We start from the raw sequence: 27,872 nt of genomic DNA, 5'->3' as shown, positions 1-27,872 counted from the left end.
GCGCCAAGTTCTCCAGTAAGCAAACAATCCTTTGTACAAACATAAGGCAACTCGATGGCCAAATGTATACATCATTTCTGATTCTCACTGGTCTATGAAGACTACACACAGTCTTGCCTTAATTTCTTCAGATTGTGGGGTATTAAAACACCTATCCAATCACAAAAACGAAAACGACTCGTGTGTAACGCACCTTGAAGCAAGTTCCGCACGCCAGAGACCCGTACATCAGGGACCCAGTCAGTCCAGCTGTTGTCCGGATAAAGTTCGAATTGGCTATCTGGGGCAGGGCGGGTGGAGAGTATTGACACAGAGAGCCGTTTGGGGTGCCCGAAAATGTTGCCTGAAATCACAGGCTGTAAACGGTGAAAGTGTTCACTTACACGTAATTACAGCTTCATATGATAAGAGGAGAGATATGTCAAAAGCTTACTTACATGTAGGCCTACATAATAAATACGAGGAAACCAAATTCATGGCATTCGTTATAGAAAATTTATTAAATTGCATGTGATGGAAAGGTGCTAAAGTTTGCCAGTGCGCTATCGTCGATCAATGCCAACTCTTTAATCCTCGAGTCCTACCAGAAACACTCAACACATAAATATACAAACCTTATGAACTGTACTCAAATGGATGAAAACAAGTGCTTTACATGTGATTGATGTAAAATCCGTTATCCGCCTAATAAAGGCATCTGCATTGGAAAACAGCTTTTGCCCTTGTTAATACGTAAAATTATTACCCTTCTATTACTAATTTTTCGTTCTGTAGTGTGGTAAAACACATTATTAACATACATTTGTTGGTAGGAGACATGTAAATCTTAATACTTTACAATGAAAATTAAAAGCGCTAATGCTTTAAAGAAAAAAGAACAAAATTTAAAAATCAAATATATTCATCAGGAAATATTTTCAGGACACATTTTCTACTTATATGTTATATGTTTTTTGCACCGTTCTGAAATGTGTTTTCGATGTTTTATCTCGTAATTTAAAGCACCCAAACATTACAACTGATGGGCAAAGTTTGTGGACCTTTACAGCAGTATTTATACTCATTTGTCTCTTCCACTTTTAAGACTAGTGTGGTAAGAATATGATAACAATACTCACAAATCCAGTATGGTTACTGAGATACAGATCCAAGATGCCCGTTCCTGAAGTAGTGTTAAAATAAAGATAATGCTTACGACTTGAATTCAGGGACATTCAAATCCACAACAAACCTTTAATCTTGGTGAAACTACAGTCTTGTGTTTAATATATGTATTTATGATGATTGGAACGTTTATTATTAGGACGCTCGGCTAGGAAAGGTTCTGCTAACAAAGGTTCTGGTAACAAAGAGAGGCACGCGAAAGGAATTTCAAAACCCCGAAGACGACAGCCCTCGAGCCTTTGAGGTACCTGGTGACGTAGTTGTTAACGCTGGTGTAGCTGTAGGGCTGTCTGCGTTCCTGCGTTTGGTTGTCGTCGCGGGTTTGTTCGTGGGTTTGTTCGTCGTGGGTTTGTTCGTCGTGGGTTTGTCCGTCGTGGGAGATTTGGCTGCTGTGGAACTTGGCGCAATTGTAGGTTTGTTTGTCGTTATAGATTTTGTTGACGAATTGGGTTTTAGAGAACCTCCTGGTTTTCCCGTGGAAGTAGGCCCGGGATTGGATGTTTCTTTCATGCTGGGAAGACTTGGATCAAGGGACACTTGAACACTTCCCTGGATGACAACGTCGTTTTCTGAAATGAAGATAGATGAAGTGAACATTTGAGATAATAGCTAAAGGAGGAATCGATTTCTAAAGTTACTCTGCTGTTGGTTATAACACTCGATTCTACAATAGTTCTGAAATTGTTGCCATTTCTTGCAGCATGCCAAAGGGTTTCTCCCCACCGCGGTAAAAAAAAAAACAATTTTTGCAATTACCGAAAAAGATGAAGAGACATTCTAAAGATAAATCTTACGAGCACCTAGATAAGTCATGGCTTTTGCTTTGGAATTGACTCCTACGTTTTAAGTTTCCACCTACTTATAGCATCAACAGAATCCTCGAGGACTTCCCCATTGGCGGCCGTCAATCTGATGGTCAAGGGTACTTCAAGGGGTTTCTCCCATATCTGATTGTCGTCTAGCTCCCAGAAACCGTCTAAGGTGTGTTTCAGGGGTAAGAACGTCTTCATCTTTTTTTGAAACAATTCCAGGTGTGTAATAGGGATTCTGTACGGAGAGCAACGACGATATACCGTAATACACCTTTCATGTCTTCAAAACTTCAGAGGCAAGGTGTATATAAAAGGGACGCATATCTCCTAACTTGCAGAATACCAGTACCCCCTATTTATATAGTGAATAAAACTAGCGACAACGGTGAAGAAATTCCGTTTCACCTTTTTCACCCCATTTTAACAACTGAACTATATAAAGAATGTACATATGATAAACCCTATAAAACTGTTGCCTTGGGAACTAATGTGTTACCTGGATCATGGAATTCATTTTTTTTTTCAGCTGAACGACAGTATTAAGGATGTGAAATTGAGTGAAAAATATGACAAGTGCCTGAAATCCGAAAGGGAGCACAGATCAGTTTCAAAAGCACTTATTGGTGGGATTTATTGGTGACTTATCATTTTGTTAAATTAGTATGTGGAAGAGGAAATGCATGGGAAAAATGACCTTGAAAATATGTCGGTCAAGAATAAAAAAACATCATGATTCTTATGCATGTCTAAGTGCACATGTGCTACAAACTTGACGGAAGTTACTCGAAAAGGTATAGAAAATATTGCTTCCCAGCCTGTCAAAAAACAACACAGCTGATGACCTCAAACACATTGAAAACATCGTGGAAAATAAACAAGGTTTTTCCCAATACTGGGTGTATATACGTGGTACAAGTTTGGTAAACTTATATACCTACAAGCGTAAAAAATTGTTGTCGAAGAAATATACAGACACTTATATACCTACAAGCGTAAAATTACAGACTGTTGTCGAAGAAATATACAGACAGACGAACGGATAGGCAATACCACAGTGCCAAGTTTTAGTTGAGGGGTTAAAAAAGGCAAGTATATTTATATACAATTAAAAACAATATTTATTTAATTATTTGACTGGTGTTTGATTAATTGATTTATTTATTTGATTGGTGTTTTACGCCGTACTCAAGAATATTTCACTTATATGACGGTGGCCAGCATTATGGTGAGAAGAAACCGGTAAGAGCCCGGGATAAACCCACGACTACCCGCAGGTTGATGTAAGACCTTTTCAAGTACGACTGGAGAAGAAGGACTGGTGTTTGACGCCGTACTCAAGAATATTTCACTTATGCCACGGTGGCCAGCATGATGGTGGGAGGAAACAGAGCAGAGCCCGGGGGAAACCTTTGACCAACCGCAGGTTGCTGGAAGACCATCCCATATACGTTAAAAACAATAAGGATATAACAAATGAACATGTGTGACACTACAATAAAGTGTACTGATGTGGAGTTTCCGCCCTTTGCACATTTTCTAAATGTATATTAAACATTTAAGAGTATAAGTTTCTGCAACGCTCAGTTAATGAGCTTCATACCTATGATTCCTGATCTGCAGCTTGATGTACCATTGATGGCTGCCCTGGAACTTGTACTCTATGTTAGAGTCCCCAACTGGACATTGAACTGCTTGAATTCCGATATCCCATCGGCCATCGCCGTCCTCGGAAAAGTCAAGATCACCTGAAAAAAATGTACCAGCACAATGATATCCATATTATATTACCTACTTTAATATCTCTATTAAAATAAATGGCAACGACGTAACCACAATTCTGGGGCTAACGTTAGCAGTCTAGATCTACACACCAACTCGCTATCCTTTATCCCGAAGAAAGGCAAGATCGCAATAAAGCGGCCGGAGCACTCCATTAGAGTTATGTTCTGAGTACTGCTTTTATGTATTCTTGAACCTATATATTATTTGTACGCTGACATGTCTGCCATTAACCTGCGGATGGTCGTGGGTTTCCCCCGGGCTCTGCCCGGTTTCCACTCACCATAATGCTGGTCGCCGTCGTATAAGTGAAATATCCTTGAGTACGGCGTAAAACACCAACCAAATACATAAATAAATAAATAATTGTACGCTGACATGCAAAATTCGAAGATAAACATATAAATGTTGACTCTACGTTTAGCCTTAACAGTCCAGCCCTAGAATTATACTCCAGCGCAGCAAGAATAACTGAACAAGGTAAATTTCTGTTCCCTCTGTCGATGGAATAGCGATTTAATAACAATTGATATCACTGATACGTTTCAAAACCATTTACATACTCTCGTGGAAGTAGGTTGAAGTCAAGGGGTTTACGTGCTTTCTTTTAAATCGCTAGGACATTCGAACCGCAAGTTCAAACCCGAAATTGGACAGAGAATTTGTAAACTTGCATTGTTCTTGGTGTACGGGTAAGGCGTTGTCCGGTACATAGTTTGATGTTTGTTGAAGGCCAGCTGTCTTCGACTACGATGTTTGCAGATTTGTACATATTTGTACTTTTAGAATGTCATATGTAACTTCAAATAGTCGGTGGTTTATACCCCGACACTCCTGTTTTTTTTCCACCCTTATAACTGACTGCCATCTTAAAAGGGAACAATCCTTCAGTATGTCGATCTAAAACAACGTGATAAATAAAGACCAAGTTTATACACGCGTACCCTCGTGACACTCCGGGCAAACGTCATCAACGAAGGCGTATGAGTCTCCGACAACTGGGGTCTGCCCTAATCCATCCCCTGTGCCATGGACCTGAATGTGCAGAAACAGAGAAATCGATTGATACTGACCGATAACAAGACAATGTGGTTTCAGAAGCTAACAGATCTAATCTAGACTCGTATTCATGCAGTCCAGTACCCAATGTGTGGTCTTTCTTTTTTTGGCTAGTTATAGTGAAAACTTCAAGACAAGTTTCATAGAAAAAGTAATCGCTCTTAAGTTATCGTACTACATCACAAACCAACAAATACACACAAGGGAACATAAGAGCAAGCGTAAAGCGTTCCTTTTAATTCACCTTGGTAATCCTATTTCAAACTTACTTCTAAATGAAAGGTACGAACGTATTTCATTCAGCACTGAAAAGCTCCTTTAGGTTTCTAGAAAACAACTTGCATAAAGGCTGGACATAATAGATCATGAATAAAATCTACAAGATTACAGTGTTGACAAGAACTTACTTGAAATTTTTATACTTTTACCGATGTTTAGAGGCAGTTAACTTAGTCAAGACATGCATGACGTACTTTCATGTTGATGTTATTTTTTAGAGTTATATATGAGCTTCCGCAAACAAATTGTTGTGAAAAAAATATTATTTTGAGCATTGATAATTAATGCCACGTGTTATCAATGCAGCGGCTATGTTACTTTGTGTTAGCTCTGTCATTATTAATTTTCATTAATTTTAAAGTGAACATAAAGCCTGCCACTATATATACATAGAAAAAATGATAGTAGTACACAGGGAACTCAGAACGGCTGCCTGTGTCACAATGCACACATGTGGGGCAGGATACTGCAGTAACTTGCCAAGGTGAGCTGCCAAGAAAACTGCCTTGGGAGAGTCATTACTTGAAGAAAAATATTGTGACTTTATCTTTCCTTAGCAAATCAGAAAATGTCTTTCCAAAATCTGAATGAAAGGGTATTTTATAAATGAGAAGGTCCTGCTATGTTCGGTAAATTGTGTGAAGTCCAAGAGTTCTTAGGTTTTCCTAGGAACTCTAGATAGCTATAATATGGCAAAATGGTGCCATCAAATGAGTGGCTAGGTACTGACGATTATTAGCTATTTATTTTGTTGATAAGCGGTGTAGATTTTTAAAATATCATTAGGACATTTCTGGAATACTACTTTATTAATTAATTCAGCTTTAGTGGCTGACATTAGGTTCACTTTAAAGGCCTAACAAAATTAATAGACCTAGTATCATAAAAACATGCCGAGAAATTAGTCTCTGTTATATGTAAATGACACATTAGTTGAAATTAAAGAGATGATCAAGTGTCACATTGCTGTGGGCAACGATGATTATATAAATGTAAAATTTAAAAACATTATCTTATTATTGCTTGATTGTTTTTTCCATCTGTCATTGTCTGTTCTTTCTGGTATACATACCTATACTGTCTGAGGCCTGAATATTTTGCCACGCATGGCAACCTCAGTACAACAGTCCTGATTACATAGAACGTTTATTTCATTTTGTCCATTTCAGCCTTTAGTACAACGAACGTTTTCTTTCTTTTATCCCAACACTCTTCAATATACAACGAACATTGTCTTCCCTTGTCATAGTTTTCAATACAAGGAAGGTCATCTCTCTTCGTCACAGCAGTATTCGATACAATATACACTGTCTTTCTTTTGTCAAGCTTTCAACACAACGTAGGCTGTCTTGCCTGTGCCATCGTCTTCCGGCCACAAGAAGGTTACATAATGTCAGTTAGTTGTGACGGTTCCAACAAATGCTTTATACCACCGTCACATGGGGCGATTTGCCTTATCGACTAGCCGAATACCACCCGAATACCAGAATACAACAATGGAAAAGGCGAACTACTGTTCCAAACGACAAATCGTACATTGACTTCTTTCCTGACGGTGAGGATATTTGTGGGTATAAAAAATCAGTCACTAAATCACAAGCCGCTTTATCTGATTGACTGGACGCTTGGAGAAAGCAACCGGCATAAATGCATAACAGTTGGAGTCAGCTGAGGTTATAAATATTACACACATGTACATGTGGTATACCTTGATCTGCTAGTCAACATCTGTAGACTAAGCTTGTAACACTTTCTTCCCGGGCTCAATCATTCGACTGTTTATTACCTAATACTAGTATTAAGTCGTATTTTATACTTAAAAGTTTAGCCAAAGTCAGCAGCCAATGCTGTTGTCCAAAGTCAAAGCAGATCTAACAGCAGCAGATTTAGTTCATATTCATTATACTGTTACACAATTATGTTAGGGCTAAGTACAAACTGAAGACTTGGGTTACAGGTAAATTTGGTATTAAGTCTTAACACAGTTTTGAAAAACCGGGTTCTGATGTTTGTTACTGGTCCTAACATATGTTCGCATTTATATGGGTGAGATATTGCCGACGTGGAGTTACATCGATACATTCACTCAAACATTCACTGATTGTTTGCCTTTTATGACTACAAAGTGCTGTGAGGTATTTGTCAATCTTTATGCCTTGTTAAACTGAGCTCTAGCGTGTCAAAAAGTTTGTAATTAAGTAGTGCGATACTGTTAACATTGAGCAATGGATTTAAACTACACATCACCTAAAAATACCAAGAAAATATTACAAAAATACCAAAAGGTTTAAAAACGTGTAGTACACAGCTTGAGAAACAATTGCCAGTACAACTATATGTACAAGGAAATATTGCATTGATTTTTTTGTGCGTTTACATTCACTTACCTTAAAACACATGCCACAGCCCATAGAGTTGTAAATCTGTCGGGAATTAAGGGCCGCAGATCTCATCCCTGGGGCTCTTCCCGCTGGTGGCAGGCCCGGGGGGAAATACTGACACAACCCTCCCCTATTTGAGCCTTCCCCATAATATGTGGCCTGTAAAGCAAATGTTTATAAACAAAAATACACTGAACACCATTTACCTACTTTTCATATACCTGGTAATGCGGATCGAATTTAGTCAGTTAGAGTGAATTTGTGGAAATAGCTATATCAGTAAAATAATTCAAATTAAGAGAATCTCTCCGGTTCATTGCAACCCTTTAAAAGAGGAAAATTAGTAAATTTAACAGAAATGCAGTGGTTTGTTGCACCTTTAAAAGAGTCAAATGAGTAGATTTAAGAGAAACGCTGGGGTTTATTGCAAATTTAAAAGTCAAATGAATAAACTAACCATAAAATCTGATTCATTCAACTCCTTAAAAGAATCAAATGAGTAAACTGTACAGCATCATTGTGGTTAGATGGATAAATTTAACACAAATGCTCTGTTCTTGTGTGTTTGGTGGGGAGGGGGGGGGCAACAGAAACTTCTCTCGAAACCACACGAATTCAAATCATGAGAAGCCCGGCATGATACTGGGCTTAGGTGTTCAAAAGTGTATTAAGACTTAAGCCCGGTATTAACATTAATCCAGACTAAAGGGTCATCTACTTTGTATTAGGATGAGACTCGCATGAAGATTTAAGCCTGTTTTTTTTTTTCAGCCACTGGCCCCAGATGCAAATTGTGAAATATTTCCCTGTTGTACAATAAGTCAACTTACTAGTGGTTAAGCTTTTACAATTTTTGTTACATATACTTTAACTAGACGCTGCAAATTTCCACATAGTTCCATTGTTTAGTTGCTTCATAACCCACAAGGTGTATTGCACGTCCGAAGACAATCAATGTATATATGCTTTCATAAATTAACAGATATGTAAACTTGTACATAAAACAACAACGTTCTGTGGCCAATCGTTTACAATTCATTTCAAATGATTATACCAATCACCCAATAGTATACTTACATTTCATAAACACGGCACATTTATGTTTGATAAATATAGAATACTTACATCACCATTAAAGTTCCCCTGATAAAGCCTCAGTATTTGGGTGTCGATATCTCCCTGTAAAGTAGGCGTCACAGCAGCCGCTGTGCTGATGAGCAATACCCACAAATGAGCCATCTTAAACCAATGTTTAGAAGACCGACCTTTGGATGTTAATGGGAGCTTGATTCGGAAGTTGTAACGGTATCGCATATATAGTTTGGAAACATGTACGGTGTACCGTGCCAGGGCCACCTCTGCTAACACTCTTAATGCTGCGCTTTTTGTACTTTTGCCTTTCCAGTGACGTCACTTGGATTTACAAGTTCGCTCCTGTGTCTTATGGTGGGCAAGTTTTGTTTTGTTACACCCACTAGCCAGTTACGAATTGTTATTACCTTCTGTCCATACACCAGCGCCAGTGACCCGTGGTGCTCACTCGAGTTTGCTGAAGAAGCAGTCAGACATGTAACCCTCGGGCTCACAGTATACTGTGTACTCAGTGTCTAGTTATTAAATAATTCGTAATCTCCTGGAGACGTTAAACCCCAAGCACTCACTCACTCACTCATTGTCTCATTTTTCTGGATTATACAATGTGACGGTGTAAAAAAAAAATATTTGAACTTCTACATATTTCTGCGCATGAGACTTTCAAGTCACATTGCAGGTTATTTGAGTAAAAAAAACAATGCCGGAATGTGTACATTATATACAAATGTACACATTAAGGAGTTTTGCTTCATCTTTTTTTACTTGTTCAAAACCCTTTTCACCCCTTAAGAACCACTAAGCTTGCATCTAAGACTTACGCCGCTTAAAAGATTTTCCTTAAGTTGAAATGAAGCATTTGTATATAAGCTAAATCTTTCTTTTCTGTACAAATATGTTAATCAGCCATTGTTTTCGTCACACTGAATAAAGAGACAATATTGGCAAATCAGTGATGTGATTATTGATTAAAATGATGTTGTGAGTAGTTTAACATCAGTTTCTCCTATTCACGGACAAACTGCGAATGCATAAGAAATGAGTTTCATCGCCTTGTCTTTAAACCAGTAAGTTCATTTACCGATACATTTTGCGTTTCTTAAGCACTGTGCTTGAGACGCCATGTAATTCTAAAACACCAGCTTGCTGACTTTTATCTCTCGTCGGCGTACATAAACTTCATGTATTTGACTGAACTGGGTTGAGAGGGGGGAGTGGGGGGGTCATTGTAAAATTCGCATTGTCGTTCGCAAAAACAGGAAGCATTGAATGCGGACGGATTCCACAGACTTCGAAGACCAAGCACCAAGAAATAACACACAACAGCACTGTCTCATGGACAGATTTTGTGAAAAATTGCTTAACAGACTTTGCATTGTACACATGCAGATACGCTGTTGGGAACGTTATAACAACTGATAAGATAACAAAAGTCCTGTCAGACATGCTGATTTGCGTGGCCTTTGAACTCGCCCTGTCCAAGATCGTGAGTTAGGCTCCTACCTGACATACACAAAGTATAGTCAGATCGCAGCTCCACTTGAATCTATGCCTCCGAATAAACATTCACGTACCAACCGCCAACCAAGATGGACGCTCCAGATCCAAAATCGCAAGGGCAAATTCCAAAACGGCACATTGGTACCTTGCTACTCTCCGAGAACACAACTGCCAAACAAGGGCCCTTTTGTACTTAAATGCATTTTATCGCTCATTCTTACACCCTGTAGTTACAATAGCAAAGTATCACTTGGATTTCACTTATCACTTATCGGTTTTTGGCATTAAAATGTCCAGTATCTTCTCTGGAAAGAATCTATTTATTTATACCATGCCGATCAGATTTCAGAATGCATCCGGGAAGTGCACAGAGCTCTACAAAATCCCCCTGCGTTCCACTTTGTATTCATCAAAGTATGTCGCAGTCAGGCTTATAACCAGCGGGGCTTGGCTATATAAACACGCGACAGATGGTAGTATAAGATGTAACAAAGCGCTATTCACCCAGATCGACTGATGTAGCCGGTTATTTGAGTTTGTCGCAAGTAAAGAGAATCAATATCAAAAAAGGCACAATATATTATGATTTTATTTACTCAGAAAACACCAATAACCTGTATCTGAATATACGTTTGAAATGAAAATGTTGTTAACGAATAAATATCTTGCCCCTATTGCGTACAGTTAGAAGCGGCCGTGGGCTCACTTATCTTCGTGAATTGATTCAGTGGAAGAATTGTTCCAGATATTATCTGACATTGTCTGAAATACTGAAGCTCTTAGTCAAAATATCTTTCCATTTCCCTTTATAGATAACAACATAGGCTATATTTCCCATTTATGCACGCCCATTGTTCCCACCTTAGACATAAAGGCTATATGGCATACACAAGCCGGTTTATACTATCGCACCGCTACCGGCTCATACAATACATCATATTAACATGATGGCCATAAATTTGAGTATTTTTAGTATTACGGGGGAAACAACTCCTTGAGCAGACAAACACTTGCTTTTCGTGTATAGTTATTTACCTTTGTCCAGTTGGGTCTTCTGTCTGTTATATTTCAGCAACCATGTCCAAGAGTATCATTTTAAACAAAACACAAAATATTAACACCATGCATTCTTAAATTTTAGAATGCTCTCTAAATAAAAATATTCATTCAAGATGGTGGCAATCCATTTGTATCTTACCACTATTAATGATAAGTATGACAAAGCCTAGGCTAAGCCTATAACTTTGTTCTGTGGTGTGAATCACAGCACAGCATACAGCTAACTACATTACCATATGTATAATATGGCACTGGCAATAAACATATTCACAATAAAAACACAATCGGTTATATAACACATGGTAGATTCAATTACATCTGAAGGCATGCTCCCAAAAAAAATAACTCAAAAGAACAATCTGTTAAATTTAACAGAAAGTCATTCTCTAAGAGATGCTAGAACATATTTTGCTAATGCAACATATTAATCTATTAAATACAACACACATAATGTATTAATTCAACATACAGAATATATTAGTCTAACAGAATATTATGTTGAATCTCACAGAATATTGTATTATAATAACAGAATACATTCTAGCATCACTCAAATAACAGACTTTTCGTTAAGATTAACAGAATATTTTTTTTAGTGTAGATGACAGTTCATAATACCTTATCAGCTTATGTGTGTTTCTTAATATAGTCTACTTGAATGTTGACAACTTTGGTAACCAAGTAGGTGCAAGCACAAGGTTACAATGAGAGCATTCTCACCTTCAACTGGTTCATTCAAAGTGGCCACATCATGACAGTAAAGTTCCAATTGCAATATCTAATGAAAAACTTGATAATTGGCAACATACATAATATTTATGACTTAATGTTACACCTATAGATTCTAGTAAGCTAACATCATTCAGTTTTACCCAGAAAGTCACATTCATTTCATGATCATCAAACATAATGTTCCTAAGAAAAAATTGTCAAAAAGTACATGTCATGAGCTATCATTATGTATTATGTTCAATCTACCTGATTTAATATATAAGTATTATGCAGAAAAATGCACCATTCACATCTTACAAGTGCGAAAGTGAATATTCTTGGCTTGCTTGGATTACTAATGGTCCCCAAAACGCCTAGTTTTCCAATGAAATGCATGTAACAGTACATACCCTGAGCAGATCTACTTTCCCTATAATATTGTGCAGGTCTTGCAATGACATGTAACCACTACTAGTATTTGACAAATCTAGCATTATAAACTATCATTCACACAAGTCTTACGAATAAAGAATACGTAACTTTATTTGCTTTTTTCCACAGCTTTACATGTGTTCAGTTATAATGTATTCCTTTTTTTTACTGAAGAAAGGAGCTGGAGCAGGTTTCAATAGAGAGATCCATAACTGTGAAGTTCAGTTTGCTACATGTCAATGTTAATTCAATGGTCTGTAATTGTGAAGTTCAGTTTGCTACATGTCAGTGTTAATTCAATGGTCTGTAATTGTGAAGTTCAGTTGGCTACATGTCAGTGTTAATTCAATGGTCTGTAATTGTGAAGTTCAGTTGGCTACATGTCAATGTTAATTCAATGATCCATAATTGTGAAGTTCAGTTTGCTACATGTCAATGTTAATTCAGTGGTCTGTAATTGTGAAGTTCAGTTTGCTACATGTCAATGTTAATTCAATGGTCTGTAATTGTGAAGTTCAGTTGGCTACATGTCAGTGTTAATTCAATGGTCTGTAATTGTGAAGTTCAGTTGGCTACATGTCAATGTTAATTCAATGATCTGTAATTGTGACGTTCAGTTTGCTACATGTCAATGTTAAGTCAATGGTCTGTAATTGTGAAGTTCAGTTGGCTACATATCAATGTCAATTCAATGATCCATAATTTTGAAGTTCAGTTGGCTACATGTCAATGTTAATTCAATGGTTCGTAATTGTGAAGTTCAGTTTGCTACATGTCAGTGTTAATTCAATGATCTGTAATTGTGAAGTTCAGTTTGCTACATGTCAATGTTAATTCAATGATCTGTAATTGTGAAGTTCAGTTGGCTACATGTCAATCTTAAGTCAATGGTCTGTAATTGTGAAGTTCAGTTGGCTACATGTCAGTGATAATTCAATGGTCTGTAATTGTGAAGTTCAGTTTGCTACATGTCAGTGTTAATGCAATGGTCTGTAATTGTGAAGTTCAGTTTGCTACATGTCAGTGTTAATTCAATGGTCTGTAATTGTGAAGTTCAGTTGGCTACATGTCAATGTTAATTCAATGATCTGTTATTGTGAAGTTCAGTTTGCTACCTGTCAATGTTAAGTCAATGGTCTGTAATTGTGAAGTTCAGTTGGCTACATGTCAGTGTTAATTCAATGGTCTGTAATTGTGAAGTTCAGTTGGCTACATGTCAATGTTAATTCAATGATCCATAATTTTGAAGTTCAGTTTGCTACATGTCAATGTTAATTCAATGGTCTGTAATTGTGAAGTTCAGTTTGCTACATGTCAGTGTTAATTCAATGGTCTGTAATTGTGAAGTTCAGTTTGCTACATGTCAGTGTTAATTCAATGGTCTGTAATTGTGAAGTTCAGTTGGCTACATGTCAATGTTAATTCAATGGTCTGTAATTGTGAAGTTCAGTTTGCTACATGTCAGTGTTAATTCAATGGTCTGTAATTGTGAAGTTCAGTTGGCTACATGTCAATGTTAATTCAATGATCCACAATTGTGAAGTTCAGTTTGCTACATGTCAATGTTAAGTCAATGGTCTGTAATTGTGAAGTTCAGTTGGCTACATGTCAGTGTTAATTCAATGGTCTGTAATTGTGAAGTTCAGTTTGCTACATGTCAGTGTTAATTCAATGGTCTGTAATTGTGAAGTTCAGTTGGCTACATGTCAATGTTAATTCAATGATCCATAATTGTGACGTTCAGTTTGCTACATGTCAATGTTAATTCAATGGTCTGTAATTGTGAAGTTCAGTTGGCTACATGTCAATGTTAATTCAATGATCCATAATTGTGACGTTCAGTTTGCTACATGTCAATGTTAATTCAATGGTCTGTAATTGTGAAGTTCAGTTGGCTACATGTCAGTGTTAATTCAATGGTGTGTAATTGTGAAGTTCAGTTGGCTACATGTCAATGTTAATTCAATGATCCATAATTGTGATGTTCAGTTTGCTACATGTCAATGTTAATTCAATGGTCTGTAATTGTGAAGTTCAGTTGGCTACATGTCAGTGTTAATTCAATGGTCTGTAATTGTGAAGTTCAGTTGGCTACATGTCAGTGTTAATTCAATGGTCTGTAATTGTGAAGTTCAGTTGGCTACATGTCAATGTTAATTCAATGGTCTGTAATTGTGAAGTTCAGTTTGCTACATGTCAATGTTAATTCAATGGTCTGTAATTGTGAAGTTCAGTTGGCTACATGTCAGTGTTAATTCAATGATCCATAATTGTGAAGTTCAGTTTGCTACATGTCAATGTTAATACAATGGTGTAAACAGATGCAATTATGCACAAGGAGACTATTTTGTGCAGATTTAATTTTCACAGATTATAAAAACAATTTGTTACCTCAATTTGTTAACCTCAGCAGCATTAAATGTTTAACATTAATTTCCCATCAGTTAATGTTTATATTCTGGATCCCAAATAACCATTTTCATCAAAAGTAACCGGTCCATATATAAGCTCTAGTAAGTGGTTGCCTTAGCAATTAATATCATGTTTACAAAATAGAATCACTCAATCTGGTGGCAGAAATCATTTTCCATATGCTGCCAAAAAACTGAAAAGATATTTCATAAGAAGATAAACTTGAACCTGTTTAAATTTATAGACAGTTGATGACATCATAGCTCATTTGCATAATTTTTTAATGAATCTGACAAGTGCAGGTCTACTTGGTAGAACCAGCAAAGTTTCCACCCATCCATGCATGGATTAGGAAATAAAATACTAATGCATGATTCGCTCACAAAAATGATGGATTGACTGCCAAGGCTAAAAATATCAGCAGCACAAACATTGGCATTAAATACTAAAATATAAATTTAAATATTAAATCTTAGGTTCAGGACTAAATAAGCTTCATACCTCAGAATATATTCTTTGTGGTGTGTTATTGGTAAACAGCCACCATTGTCTTACAATGATACAAACGTATCTGTACACTTATATTATATTTATACAATGTATATACATACAAATATCAATGTAGTAGCACAACAAATGTTACTTACCGCAAACATGGAAGCATCATATAATCAACTGCAGACTTGAACAACCGCAAACAAAACCCACCTTTGATAACAAATAATTACTCACAACAGATACTGGAGGTAGCAAAGAGAAAATAACACATCATGCTAAATTGCAAAAATAGTAAAAGTAACAAACAACAATACTGACTGTCATGTCTACAAGCCAGGTGAAAACTAACATAAACAAGTATTGCTCTCGGAGTCAAAATAATCCCTGCAGGTGGATGACACAGCAATTTATCAGCATAAGTATGTTTTTGTGTGCCTGTTACCTAATCGTTTGTGACCAATGCAAGTATCGCAGGCAAGAACAGAAGATAGATCACAAGACCAGAAGTAACATTCCAATATATTTAGCAACAATAAAGATCTCTAATAAAGCCCAATCAACTTTTCTACAACAAAGTGAATCATGACCTTGTACACTTCCATACACTACACAAAACTGACTAGTAGTATATAGATCTCAGTGTACAGACTTGTTTTCAAAAGCAACCCAAAATTACTCCTTGCCTAACACTTGTAGTTTAGAAACAAACAAATAAACAGTAAATAATGAAATACTTAGGTATAGTCTGATACAGCCACATGTCAGTGTGTCATCAGGGATCCACAGGCACATACTTGTAACATGCTAACCTGATAACATGTTTAAAATTACTGTAAGCACAGGTAGCACACCAGGGAATGTGGCAGTGGCAACTGGGCCATCCTAGCATTCAGATTGACCCCAGCCATTACTTTGCGCACAACCATACGACATATCTTCATTAGAGGGGGAACAGTCCTCCGAGCTCTGAGCACTATTTCTACGCAGGCAGAGAGATCTTTGTCGATGTTTGGCAGGGAACTGTGCTTGTAGCTGCTGAGCCAAGTTTCATTTTCTAGTGTATAGCCAGCCTCAAGGAGCAGAGAACAGTTTGTAATATCACTGTGGTAGACCAGATTAGCTAGCGGTGTTCCCTGACCGAATATAGTGGGATTATTATGTATGCACCCTGCCTTGATGAGTTCCCGCGTGACACTGGAAGTCCCGTGGAAGCTGGAATAATGAAGCGCAGATGACCTCAGCCGATCCTGCTGGCTCACCTCAGCACCATGGCGAATGAGCAGTTTTGTGATGTCAGCACTACCAGTCATGGAAGCACGCAGTATTGGGGATACATTGTCTCTGTCTACGCAGTTAACGTCTACTTTAAACTGTAGCAACAGCTTCACCCCCTCAAACCAGCCACCCTGGCATGCCCAGTGAAGAGCGTTGCGACCAAAGTAAGGATCTTTCAAGTTGACTGAAGCCCCTGCCTTTATTAGGTATTCCATGATTTCAATCTGTCCCTCAAAGGCAGCCATACCCAGGATGGTAGCACTCTCACGCCGCCTGACACTGTGCAATATAGAGTTCAGGTTTATCCCACTCTCCACCAGTTGCTTCACTCTGGCCAGGTCGCCAGTTTCTATTGCTTCTTGTAAGTCGTTCTCTCGGTAGTTGAAATCCATCATTGCAATGTTAATTTGACAAAATCTCCTGGGAAAAGAAAAAAAAAAACACAAAAGAGAAACATGTAGATAAACAAATACACAACTACACATAATGTAGGCAAATAATCAATCCAACAGGCCTGGCCATACTAATATATATATATATATATATGTATACTGTATATATAAAGAAGGACAAGGTTGCAAAGAAAGTTTCACAGATTTTAGAAACAAAGCATTTCTCTGTTAGTTTTACACTCAACTGCACTTTGTGGTGTCATGTTCGCCTTATGCCACCAACAGACTGTGGGAATTATCCACTATGTAAACAGAAGTCATCGAAATGTCAGCAAGTAGATTAGTGATGTAATGGTTAAGGATTTCATATACGCGGGCCACACAAGGATGCAAACTTGGGTCTCTGCAGTCAGTGCTATACGAACTGGGCTAAAATGAAATTCTTACCAGCTACTGCTAGTATCAGCACTGGAAAGCTGCTCCCCTTACACGGCTCCCCACTTAAATCCATCCCCTCTCCCATGACACGCCCATGGTCACGGCACCAGTGTAATGGTTGAAGGATTTCAATACATGGGTCACAGTTACAGTGATTTATCTGGACACAGCACCATTGTCTTCTGTCTACTCTATAATATCAACCTATGTCATGTTACCGGATAGAATAGACAGAAAAGAAAAAAAAAAAATATTTGAAGCCTGACGTTCAAACTTGGTTGATATGGTACTGTGTCCAGATAAATCATTAATCTACATGTTGATGTCTGGATTAATGGATTCTTCCCACACTGTTGATATTTTTGGCAAACTACTGGCAGTGTGAGACTTGCAAGACACCAAGAAATTTGTTTCCAACCTTGTCCTTCTTTGTGCATACTACACATACATGACTGAGCCTATAGGATCAATACGACTGGCTGTGGTGTCTGCAAGCTTAAGGCGATGGAGAAGTATTGGATGGGTCTCAACTTTTGATGCAACTACATCAGGTTTTTAAATTTAGCACGCTCTGACGTTGGTTTGGGACCATATTTGGCCAAACAAAATTCTGCCAAGTCTAACGTCAGAACAGTCTTGGACTAAAACAGCTGTATCCACAACATAATCTTTATCCGGGAAATTTAAAGTTCAGGTTGCTGTCACGTGATTGAATGATGTTAATTTATTGAAAAACCAGCTTTTCACAATAAACATCTGGGAAGGGGTTCAACAACTGCCCTTTACGTATCATAAATTCGTAACCTCATGAAAGAACAGTGAAACTGGGACAGAAAGTTTATCAACAGGTTTGGTATGACAAATCATCTACGGTCATCATCTGGATTCATCATCCACCCATGGATGCATAAGGTAGAACTGAACAACAACAACAACAACTAACAAAGGCAAAATATCCCATCATCATCGCAATGAAATGCCATTGTTATCCACATTTAATAAATGCCATTGTTACGAAATACTGTGGTTTACACCGCTGGACAGCAAACTCAAATGTATTGTCGTAAAATACTCACGCAGATCGCGAACAGCGCTGAAAGTTAATTTGTCAATATGTCAAAATGTTGTCATCCTCAGCGCGCTACAACTGTGCGAAGAGTTCTTTGCAGAGTTGTGTCCCTTGTTCCCTACTGTCTCGCGGGTACGACCAAAGCCCATCAACTCTGGTAGAACGTGCAGGTGAGAACTTTTTCACAGCAAGGCTTATAATCTCCACCTCCTCCCCCCACCGTACATACACCCTTTCACCCCCTCTTCCTGTTCCCTGACCATCCACATAAAGACACACTAAGGGGGTTCAGTTGGCAGAGATGACTTTTGACCATTGATGTCGCGTGTTCGAATCCCGTTCTCGCTGTTTCGCCTGTGGCCTTGTCATGTACAAGAGGAAGCTCGGTGGTTTAGTCCTGGCACTGTGGTTTCCTCCTTCCATAAACCTGGCTACCGATATATATATATATATATATATATATATATATATATATATATATATATATATATATATATATATATATATCAAAAACTTGATCACATCGGTCGTTATATAATACACAAATTAATCAGTCATACCATTATAAACTCGATTCCTATATTGACCTAGGTGTCTCCATTGAACAAAGCCTTATTTATTAAGGTGAAACGTCTCTTCAATTGGGCCAGATCTATAGGAACCTACTGACCCTCATATGTACAATATACTCCGTTATATCAGAAGATAAATCACCCCCTTTCATTCCCTATGTGTCTACAAAGTATTCGCTCGAAGAATTTTGTTGTGCTGCCTTGATTATTGTGTTGAGCATATATGCGCCCAAATAAATAAGAATCAAGAGTTACATGTACAATTACTGCCATCCATGCAAATCCATACAAGATTGTAAGAAAAAATCTTCACGACAGTTTTTCCATTAAAGCTCTTTGTATCACTTTATTTCAAGGTATGTAGACGTCTACCTATTTGTATCTTTGCCTCGAAACGAACATTCGTATACCAGCGGTCAACCAATATGAACGTTCCAGGTCAATAACCTCAAGTCCAATTCTCATAAGGGCGTCTAACACAAATCACCAAAGAACTAAGGAATTTAAATACACAAGGAAATTTCGACGGAATCATACAAAGAGAAGCAGTTGACAATTTTCAATAATGTTGGAAAAACGCAAAGGTATGCTCTAGGCGAATGAGTGAAATCAGTGTTTATATTGCGTACCATTGTACTGTATAAGGTGTTGGTAATAAAATATGTATCTCAGTTGCGCTTTGATTGCAACTGTTCATATATCCATTCAACACGATGAATAAACAACCTCTAGCCTCTTTGGTGGCTATTTACTGTGGCGAGATTTTCCCATGTTTGATAGTAGGAATCGTCAAGGCCATAAATCTATACAGGTAACATTTCATGGATTAATGGTTGGCCACACATTCAGAAACCTTGAAAGGCCTAAATCAACAATAGTAGACATGACTTGAAAGTCCATTTTACTGTATAAGCTGTCTCTGCAGGACCTGAGCTGACCAAGCATGGCAATGTATTGTGCTTCTATTCAAAATTTACACTGTTGAGCACATGATATAGGAACTCTTAATTTGGTAAAGCCAGATGGGCATATGAAATATCAGTGTCACCGCCTCAGCGAAGACAGTGGGGGTGGATCCCATTTTAGGGTGGAAGCTCTAGAGACCTGTTTCATAAAGCCATTTTGGAAAAAATAGTTCAAACCTTGAACCTTCTGTATCGTCCATCTAAAGATATACCAGCAACTTGCGGATCGTCGTGTGTTTCCCCGTGCTTTGCCCTGTTTTCTCCTACCATAATGTTCTTAAGTGAAGTATTCTTGACTACGGCGTAAAACTTTAAAGAAATAAATAATCAGATATTATTTAATCTTTAAAGAAATAAGAATAATGTTCTTAATTTATGAAGCAAATATTTGAAAGTGGATACTCAAACTTGACTGAAATTGGATGCTCAAACTTGACTGAAATTGGATGCTCAAACTTGACTGAAATTGTATCGTTACAGAATAGAATCAGCGGTCAAAATATTTTTCGATATAATGAATATATTTAAGAATTTGGTTTACAGTTTCAGGCTAACCACGAAATCGCTTTTTGAAACGGGTCGATCTGAGGCCGTTTAGCACGAGTGCGGTTTGGCTGATGCCAATATGTATACGTACCAAGGAAAGGTGCATCTGAAAATGCTTCGTTTGTCTTAAAACATGTTACATGAAGCATAAACCCGTAGTATTTTAATCCCTCGTTTTAGAGTAGTAAAAGCACAGTCACTCGAGTTTTAGTGTATTCGGATATAATTAAACATTGAATTAAAAGATACACGAGACGCATGGTTTCTGCTTCATAATACAGAGTATGTGATTGCTTCTACATATAAAACTACAAAAAGGCTTCTCAACTTTCTTCTTGGGGCGTGAATATGGCTTTAAGGTACAGTTTTCCTAAGGCATCAGCGGTCAATGACTAAGAAAAGTAAGTCCTAGGAAAGCATATGCTTGTAGACATTGCAAAAATCCTGTATCCAGGAGTTCACCAGTCTTTACTTTTGGCTGATTCACTCACTTCCAAGTACCTATTTAAAGTGTTACTCTTTGGATCTAAAGATTTGGAACTCTTAGATAACATTAAATTATTTCAAACAATCCACAATTACGTCCCGGTCACCAACAGATTCAACCATTAATACAAATGATGTTCGCAAATGGTATTACATTTTACCTTATATGCAAACATGCATGTATGTACATTTACATTTACTTATGTAGACAATACTCTTTTATTTATTCCAAACTAAGATTTAACCATTTAATACGTAATCGATCATAATTTTTTTTTATGTTGAATATCTGTAAGACTTAATCTTCCGCTTACTTCATTTTATTTTATTACTATATAATTGTAAGTTAGCAGATATTATTTTCCAAATACCATTTTTCAAATGTTGTAATTAAGTGTAAATAATCTTGTTGACGAAAACCCCTCGTGGCCACTGGCTGTGGGAAATCCTCTATAAATAAATAAAGCATTAAATGAAATGAAATTAAGTACCCTGCTGTGGTGACATCGACGAAAATAGCCGTCAAAACAAGAGCCCAAATTCCATGGGAGCTGTAAGCTGGTCCTGCGCTCCCTCTTTTTCTTTTTTAGCGTTTGTACCTTTTAGTAGATAGTACCTTTTCATGTGCCTAAGACTCTGAAAACTGTATACTTCGGCATTTCTAAGTATAGAGCCGGGTGCTATACAATATATAAACTAAGAATAGGTATCGCTAAATTAAACATCTAGTTCACCTTTTCGGGTCTCGGGTTAATTACATATAGATAAAATTATTTGCATGTCAAGTTAGTAGCCCTGTGGGTGAAAGAGCATCTGCTTCACGAAAGCCGTTTAAAAAACAAACGCTGAGATATTCCACATCACGGCCTGTATATAGGCCCATAGACTCTCTATGACCCAACAAGGTGTACCTACAGCATTATACGTTTGCACCGTTTTAACTTGTAAAGCCACGACATAAGGCAATAAAACACATGAAACTTGAGACCGAAGGGTTAATGCTGTGTCGCGAAGCCTCCGAGCTTACGGTTTGCCCACTCACCTCTTCTATAGCACCTTCAAATAACCCGTGACAATAAAGATCAAAGAAAACAGATTTTACTGGTGAGTGCTGATAAACGAAAGGCTGTGGTTCAAATAAAATATGTCGGGGCAGGTATACACAGTCCTAAAACCGTTTCTTAATGCACACATGTTTTCGTCAGAAATATACAGTTCTACAAAGCTGGGGTATTTTAAACCGAGATCATAGCCTTACATGTGCGTGTATATATGTAGCACTGAAGACCCTCTCCGGTACTGTCTATGCAAGAGCAGAAGAAAGCCCGCATAGGACATACGAGAAACGGGCACACGACCATCATCTCCATGTAGAGGTAAGTATAGGTTCACTGTCTTGCTCGTCATAGCCCAACAGTCGTTCAATTTTATCCACTCTAAACAGGGCTATATGCTTACAACTGTAACTCCAGTTTTCTCCAAGCATCCACCTGACCAGAGCCGCACACGAGGGAAGAATTCTTGAATACGGCGTTGTAACATCAATCACTAAGAAAATTTTGTCAAACATCTCATCCATTTAGAAGGAATTTTCCACAGAAAAGTTACAAATGATTTCAGACAGCTGTGTCCGTTTTAGTACGACGTCTGATCGCGGTTTGTCAGATCCACAGATATTACAGAAACATGTATGGAGATCAATCCATTACCGACAAAAGAATGATCTGAAAAGATGTTTTGGTGATCTGCAGTAAGAAGAAATTATGTTAAATCACAGCTCAGATTTTCCGCACAGTCCACCCCTCTGTATCCGTAGTATATCTTGGTTTTGTTTGGCTTTGCTTAATTTGCCTATACTTCCACATGTACAATCCAATGGATGTTTTACTACGAATAAAAACATCAGTGCTAAATAAATAAAATATTTTTATCGAGTAATCCAGGCACATTTTATATCATCTTGTGTATTAAACACAGTATTAAAGTTGCATTCGATGCAGTTGCAGAGCGTCCGCCTCATACTAAAGACTTTAAAAATGGTACTTATTGCTGACTCGCTTGGCGCTCAGCTCTCACCAAGAAAACAAGACTGGTTGAACCGGTGTCAGTGTAATGTGACTAGGTGTCTTGTCTGGTGTCTTGAAAAGTGAACTTTGGCGGCATGGACTTACCCTGCCACAAGAAGACACAGTATATGTACACACAGCAAATGGCCCCTCGTCGTCATATGCCTGAAAAGTGTTAAGCACGACGTTAAACCTCAAGCATTCATTCATTCATTCGATGCCGTTGATGACTTAATTAATACAGTAATAAAAGGACAGAGCCATACTGGAGTTAGAAAGAGTAAGTCCATAACATTACGCAAGCTAGGTCGAGGTGACTTTCAGCTCCTAACAGTGCTATTGAATTACATTGTTCCGCCATTTACAATAACCTTATTACAGCCTAATCTCCAAATGTTTAAAAAGGGATTGAAGGATAACACATTGCACAGTTCGGCAGTTCCCGGAGATTGTGGAGTTCACGAAATGAGTGTAAGGCATTTGACACGATGGGTGTTTTTGCTCTTTGTCTTCCGTAATTCGAACACCACGTAAATAGATGTGGTATGGTGAATTATCTTTGTGAATTTCTGGTCCTGAGATTAAATTAACTGTCTTTCTGCACGATATACTAAATTCCGGAACCCACAGTCGTCACTCTTTTACTCTTATATATTATTCCTTACATATCCCAGTGGAAAATTGGGGTTGTTTTGGAAATGGGCCTTGCGATTACCGGTTGGAGCGCCCCGTTGTGATTTTGCGAGTAGTATACAAATGTGGGAGCATTATAAATTCACATCGGTTAATGCAAGCGGTTAATGCAATCCCAAAGAATAACCACTGACTTTGTAAACCTACACCATCTTTTGATATACATGTACTTAACCTTGGAGTGTACCAAATGAATGTTTTGGCCATATGCCCAAAACCCATCACACTCTCTCTATGAAAAATCTGTACAACAGAAGCTAGTGTGTATAAGTGTATCTACGCGTTTATAAATCACACAGTGGGAATATACAGTTTGGCCTGACTTCCATGGCGGAGAGTTTCCCTTATCGTGCATCACTCAGCAAACTGTGATTATGACCTTGTGAAAAAAGTCCCTCCGCCGGATTCTATAGAAGTCTGATACGACCATCTTGCACCTTTCTTAACACTAACCGCGATAGCTTCCTCAGTAGTGATGGTTACAGGGACGAAAGATTTGGTAGAACATAGAAAATTTAGCATGTAGTGAAATTGTAGACCTATTAAACACGACAGTGAATGATTCATGGCCAAGGACATTATTCCATTTTCAACTTTCCAATCTTAACCTGTGTCCGGAACAGATTCGTCAGCAATTCGTCAGCACACCACCAGAACACACCAATTAAACTGGAAACAAAGTCAAGTACTATTCAGCGTTTTACCGCAAGCAAGATCAGGATAATTAACTGCATCCACCGTGTGGAGCGGATCTCGTGGCACTCGTGCCACCTGGACAACTTCTTTCTCTATCCACGGGATTTTCACCACAGGTGATAATATTCTTATATTTTCCATTAAAGAAATATGTATTCATTTTTAAAAACCCCTTCAGAGTCAAATGGCAATGTTTTTTAAATGAATACTTTTTCTATACTTCTTTATATACTTATAATATAATATATAATTAATAAACATTATAAATCTGACAAGAATTTTCATAAGCAAACAATAAATCCACGATTTGTTATACATGTATATTTGCCTTTTTTTAAATTACAGCTATAAATATCTTCATTCAAGGTACATTGTAGCTAACTACAAAATGAATTGCAAAAATACACTAGTTGTATCGATATTAACCCTTAACTCTTAATGGTTGGCTCACTATTTCCCCAGCATGCAACTGGGGCTTATTTGAAAAATACATGCGTTGTTGACGAGACTTCCGTCCATCATTAATTGGTCCGACGGTTGCAGTTTTGTTTACAAACCTCTTGGCGTCTTTTACATACAGATGGTTTTTGGTGACCTGATGTCTACTGCTGACTTAATCAGGTTGGAAACAGAGGGAGAGCGGGATTGCCATGCGATAAAAAATTCCAACATTTCTCCCCAGGGAATCCCGCCTCGTGAAAGAATTCTTTGTTGCCAAACTTGGAGAGATACCATCATCGCACACAACCAACAGCTGTTTGAAGGCAGGGGCATAGAAACTGAATGTTCACTGAACATGGATAACTCTAATGGTAAACATTGCACAAGTGCACGAGTAAATTTCTCGTTGGTATCCTGTACATCATTAGTGGCCACATTTTCTTCAGCGTATGCAAAATGTTCCACAAAAAACTGACCGCAAACCACTTACATTTGATTTGTAAACAGAGAAATCTCGAGGACCGAAAACAGTGCTTCGGAGTGTGGCAACCAGCAAAAGTTTCGTCTGTCTAAGATACAAATATTTCCAAGGGAATTATATACGCTATTAAATATCGGTCACAAAACACAGAAGTACAGTTATTAGTGTTCTGCAAAAATTATCATCTTAAAGTGAACATAAAGAATGTGAGGAAGTCAGTGCCATTCAAAGGGCCGGCTAAAACTGTCGCCATGGACCGATTCCACAAAGCCGTTTCTGGCTTAAGCCAAAATTTAAATTCTCTTACGATGCTTAGTTTTTGGTCCTGAAAGTTAAAATTTGGATACGTTTTTCTTAAGATAATATTTATGAGGTGGACAAAATATTAATTTCTAAAGCCCCCAAAAAATTAAGCTTTAAGAAAGTATTTCAAATTTTTACTTAAGTCAGAAGTGGCTTTGAGGAATCGTCCCCAGAACTATTTTCATTTCTGTTTTCATAATTTTTGCTGAGACAGGAAACCAATTAAAGTAGAATAGAATATGGTGGCATTTTCGTGACGCCCCATCACTTTATTCATAAGAGTTTTCCTCATTTGCCTACTGAACATCTTGAAAATAGTTATTTTATGTCAAATATTTTCTGATGAACTACTTCAGGATTATCGCAGTAAGTTTTAATGGATTTTTAGGCGCTAAAAATAATTTGAAAAAGTTCTGGAAAATAATTTCTTCTATGGAATTTCTTGGTAAGACAAACTTACTAAAGTTGATTATATTTATTTTGTCGACACAAAAAGCAAATTGCTTTGTGGAACATGGCTGAGACTTTATTTATCAGTTGTATATCTTGTTCGTCATACGCCGATGAAAAGCACCCGCGATTTTCAATCACTATGTTTAAATGATTCTTAAAATTAACTCTTCATACTATTTAACTTCTCGTTACTCGTAATCTAAATAAATGCTATGTCGTTGCATGTTTCGATAGTTACAGGGTAATAAATAAATGTAGGCCCCAAATTTCCGCTCTTTCGTCAGTTGGCCTCAACAGAATGATGTCACACATACTGAGCAAATGTCCACTGGAAAAGTGATTTGGGCGTGGTGGCCGTCAACTGTTAATATATTTCCTCTTCTCTCCTACGCGACGGTGCGAGATGGTTAACTGGTTGGGCGAACAAACCCGTGCACCGAGGAATTGATAAGTCTGGTGACCCTAGATATAGCTTAGACTGGGTGCATAACCAGATAGCGTTTGTTTAGCCTGCGCATAGAACTTAGGGAAGTTCCAATCGCCCGGTGTATATGATACTGGTAAATATTTAGACCTTCTAGGTCTTTAATGCCCTACCTTATGATTTTGACCTCTGTTCTCACAACGCCCTCTAGTATGTGGTAATGGGTTAATGAGGGGAGACAAGTCGTGTCACCTCCATTGGCAACATCATGACCTGCTTTTGTAGTTTAGTAGTATATACATTTGTGAAATAATCAGGTGGGAGGGAACGTATCAGAAGATTTAGGTTCACACAGTGCACGGATATAAAGAAAGTTATGTTTTTTTTTTGTTTTTTTTTTTTTGAAGAATGGATTTAGTGGATATATTCACCTGTGAATGACAAAAGCTCATATAACACCACGCGCCCAGCATTATTTACCAATCTATAACCTATTGATAGAAACTGTGAAATGAAAACTACGTCATTCATACATACATGTATTTGAAATTTCTAAAACTTTGCAGAAAATACCGACATTTAATTTCAGTCTCAGAACCATCATGTAGAAGACGTTTAGCGCTGCGCGTGTAAAACCATAGCTAAGGTCGTAAGGTCGTGTTATTAACAATAGTGTCAAGAAAACACGTGCAGCTGTGACAAAAGCAGGTTTCACTTGACTTGCAATATATATCGTAGTATCGGAGATGTGGGGGATTTGCCACAGACTGTATTACATATATGTAGGCCCTACCTATGTATGTCTTTCTATAATATTTATCACACACGTATGCATGTACAACTGACCTACTTGTCTACTCGCAGATGTTCTCTCCCAGCTCTGTCCGATTTGTTCCACAAAATTAAAACAAAGAAAGTAAATAAACACATCTGAAATCATTTGTTAAAACTGTTGGTTCTCGCATTCTGATCACTGCTCTTCTGTTTTTTTTTTAATGTTCGAAAACATTGGGATTTTTCGAATATTTACGAGCTGGGACATCGATGCGGTCGATTTCAGCTGTCTTCAAATAACTGATTAGCATGTAAAAGAGAAACCTTCAAAATACCGATGTGTATAAGTGAAAAAGCTTATCAAAGTGGGCGAGCTGAGGCGTGGACAGAAAAACTCCGTCTTAGCATCAACCTATATGCCAAAACATTTGATTATTTATTGAGAAACTAACATCAGTCGTCTACAACTAGTTCAATCTACGTGTATGACTGCATGCATGTCTTACATGGGTGGCAAAAAAACACTGTCAGTAATGCAGTTATCACCATGTAAAGGCAATCTATTTTATTACATCGGTTGTGTTGGGCTAAGTTACCACACAAGGGAGGTAAGTCCGGGA

At 37.7% G+C, this 27,872-nt stretch overlaps 2 protein-coding genes across 2 annotated transcripts; both read right to left on the bottom strand.

Annotated features, from left to right (window-relative positions):
* Positions 1–1,371: 1,371 nt before the first annotated feature.
* LOC135473619 (uncharacterized) lies at positions 1,372–8,713 on the bottom strand. The gene is made up of 6 exons (XM_064753480.1): positions 8,600–8,713; positions 7,481–7,633; positions 4,700–4,790; positions 3,577–3,721; positions 2,024–2,211; positions 1,372–1,733 (listed from the first exon to the last, which is right to left on the bottom strand). Exons 1-6 carry the CDS (start codon positions 8,711–8,713, stop codon positions 1,372–1,374), a joined length of 1,053 nt encoding a protein of 350 aa, XP_064609550.1.
* Positions 8,714–14,032: 5,319 nt separating this feature from the next.
* Positions 14,033–18,442, bottom strand: LOC135472899 (26S proteasome non-ATPase regulatory subunit 10-like). The gene is made up of 2 exons (XM_064752625.1): positions 18,360–18,442; positions 14,033–16,873 (listed from the first exon to the last, which is right to left on the bottom strand). The coding sequence occupies exon 2, from the start codon at positions 16,846–16,848 to the stop codon at positions 16,006–16,008; it is 843 nt and encodes a 280-aa protein (XP_064608695.1). The 5' UTR covers positions 16,849–16,873; positions 18,360–18,442; the 3' UTR covers positions 14,033–16,005.
* Between the last annotated feature and the right edge of the window lie 9,430 nt (positions 18,443–27,872).

The sequence above is a fragment of the Liolophura sinensis genome, chromosome 8 (genome assembly GCF_032854445.1).
Source record: "Liolophura sinensis isolate JHLJ2023 chromosome 8, CUHK_Ljap_v2, whole genome shotgun sequence".
NCBI classification, from domain to species: Eukaryota; Metazoa; Mollusca; class Polyplacophora; order Chitonida; family Chitonidae; genus Liolophura; species Liolophura sinensis.
The sequence above is the reverse complement of the archived record's forward strand: the minus strand, read 5'-3'. Positions and strand labels throughout refer to the sequence as shown.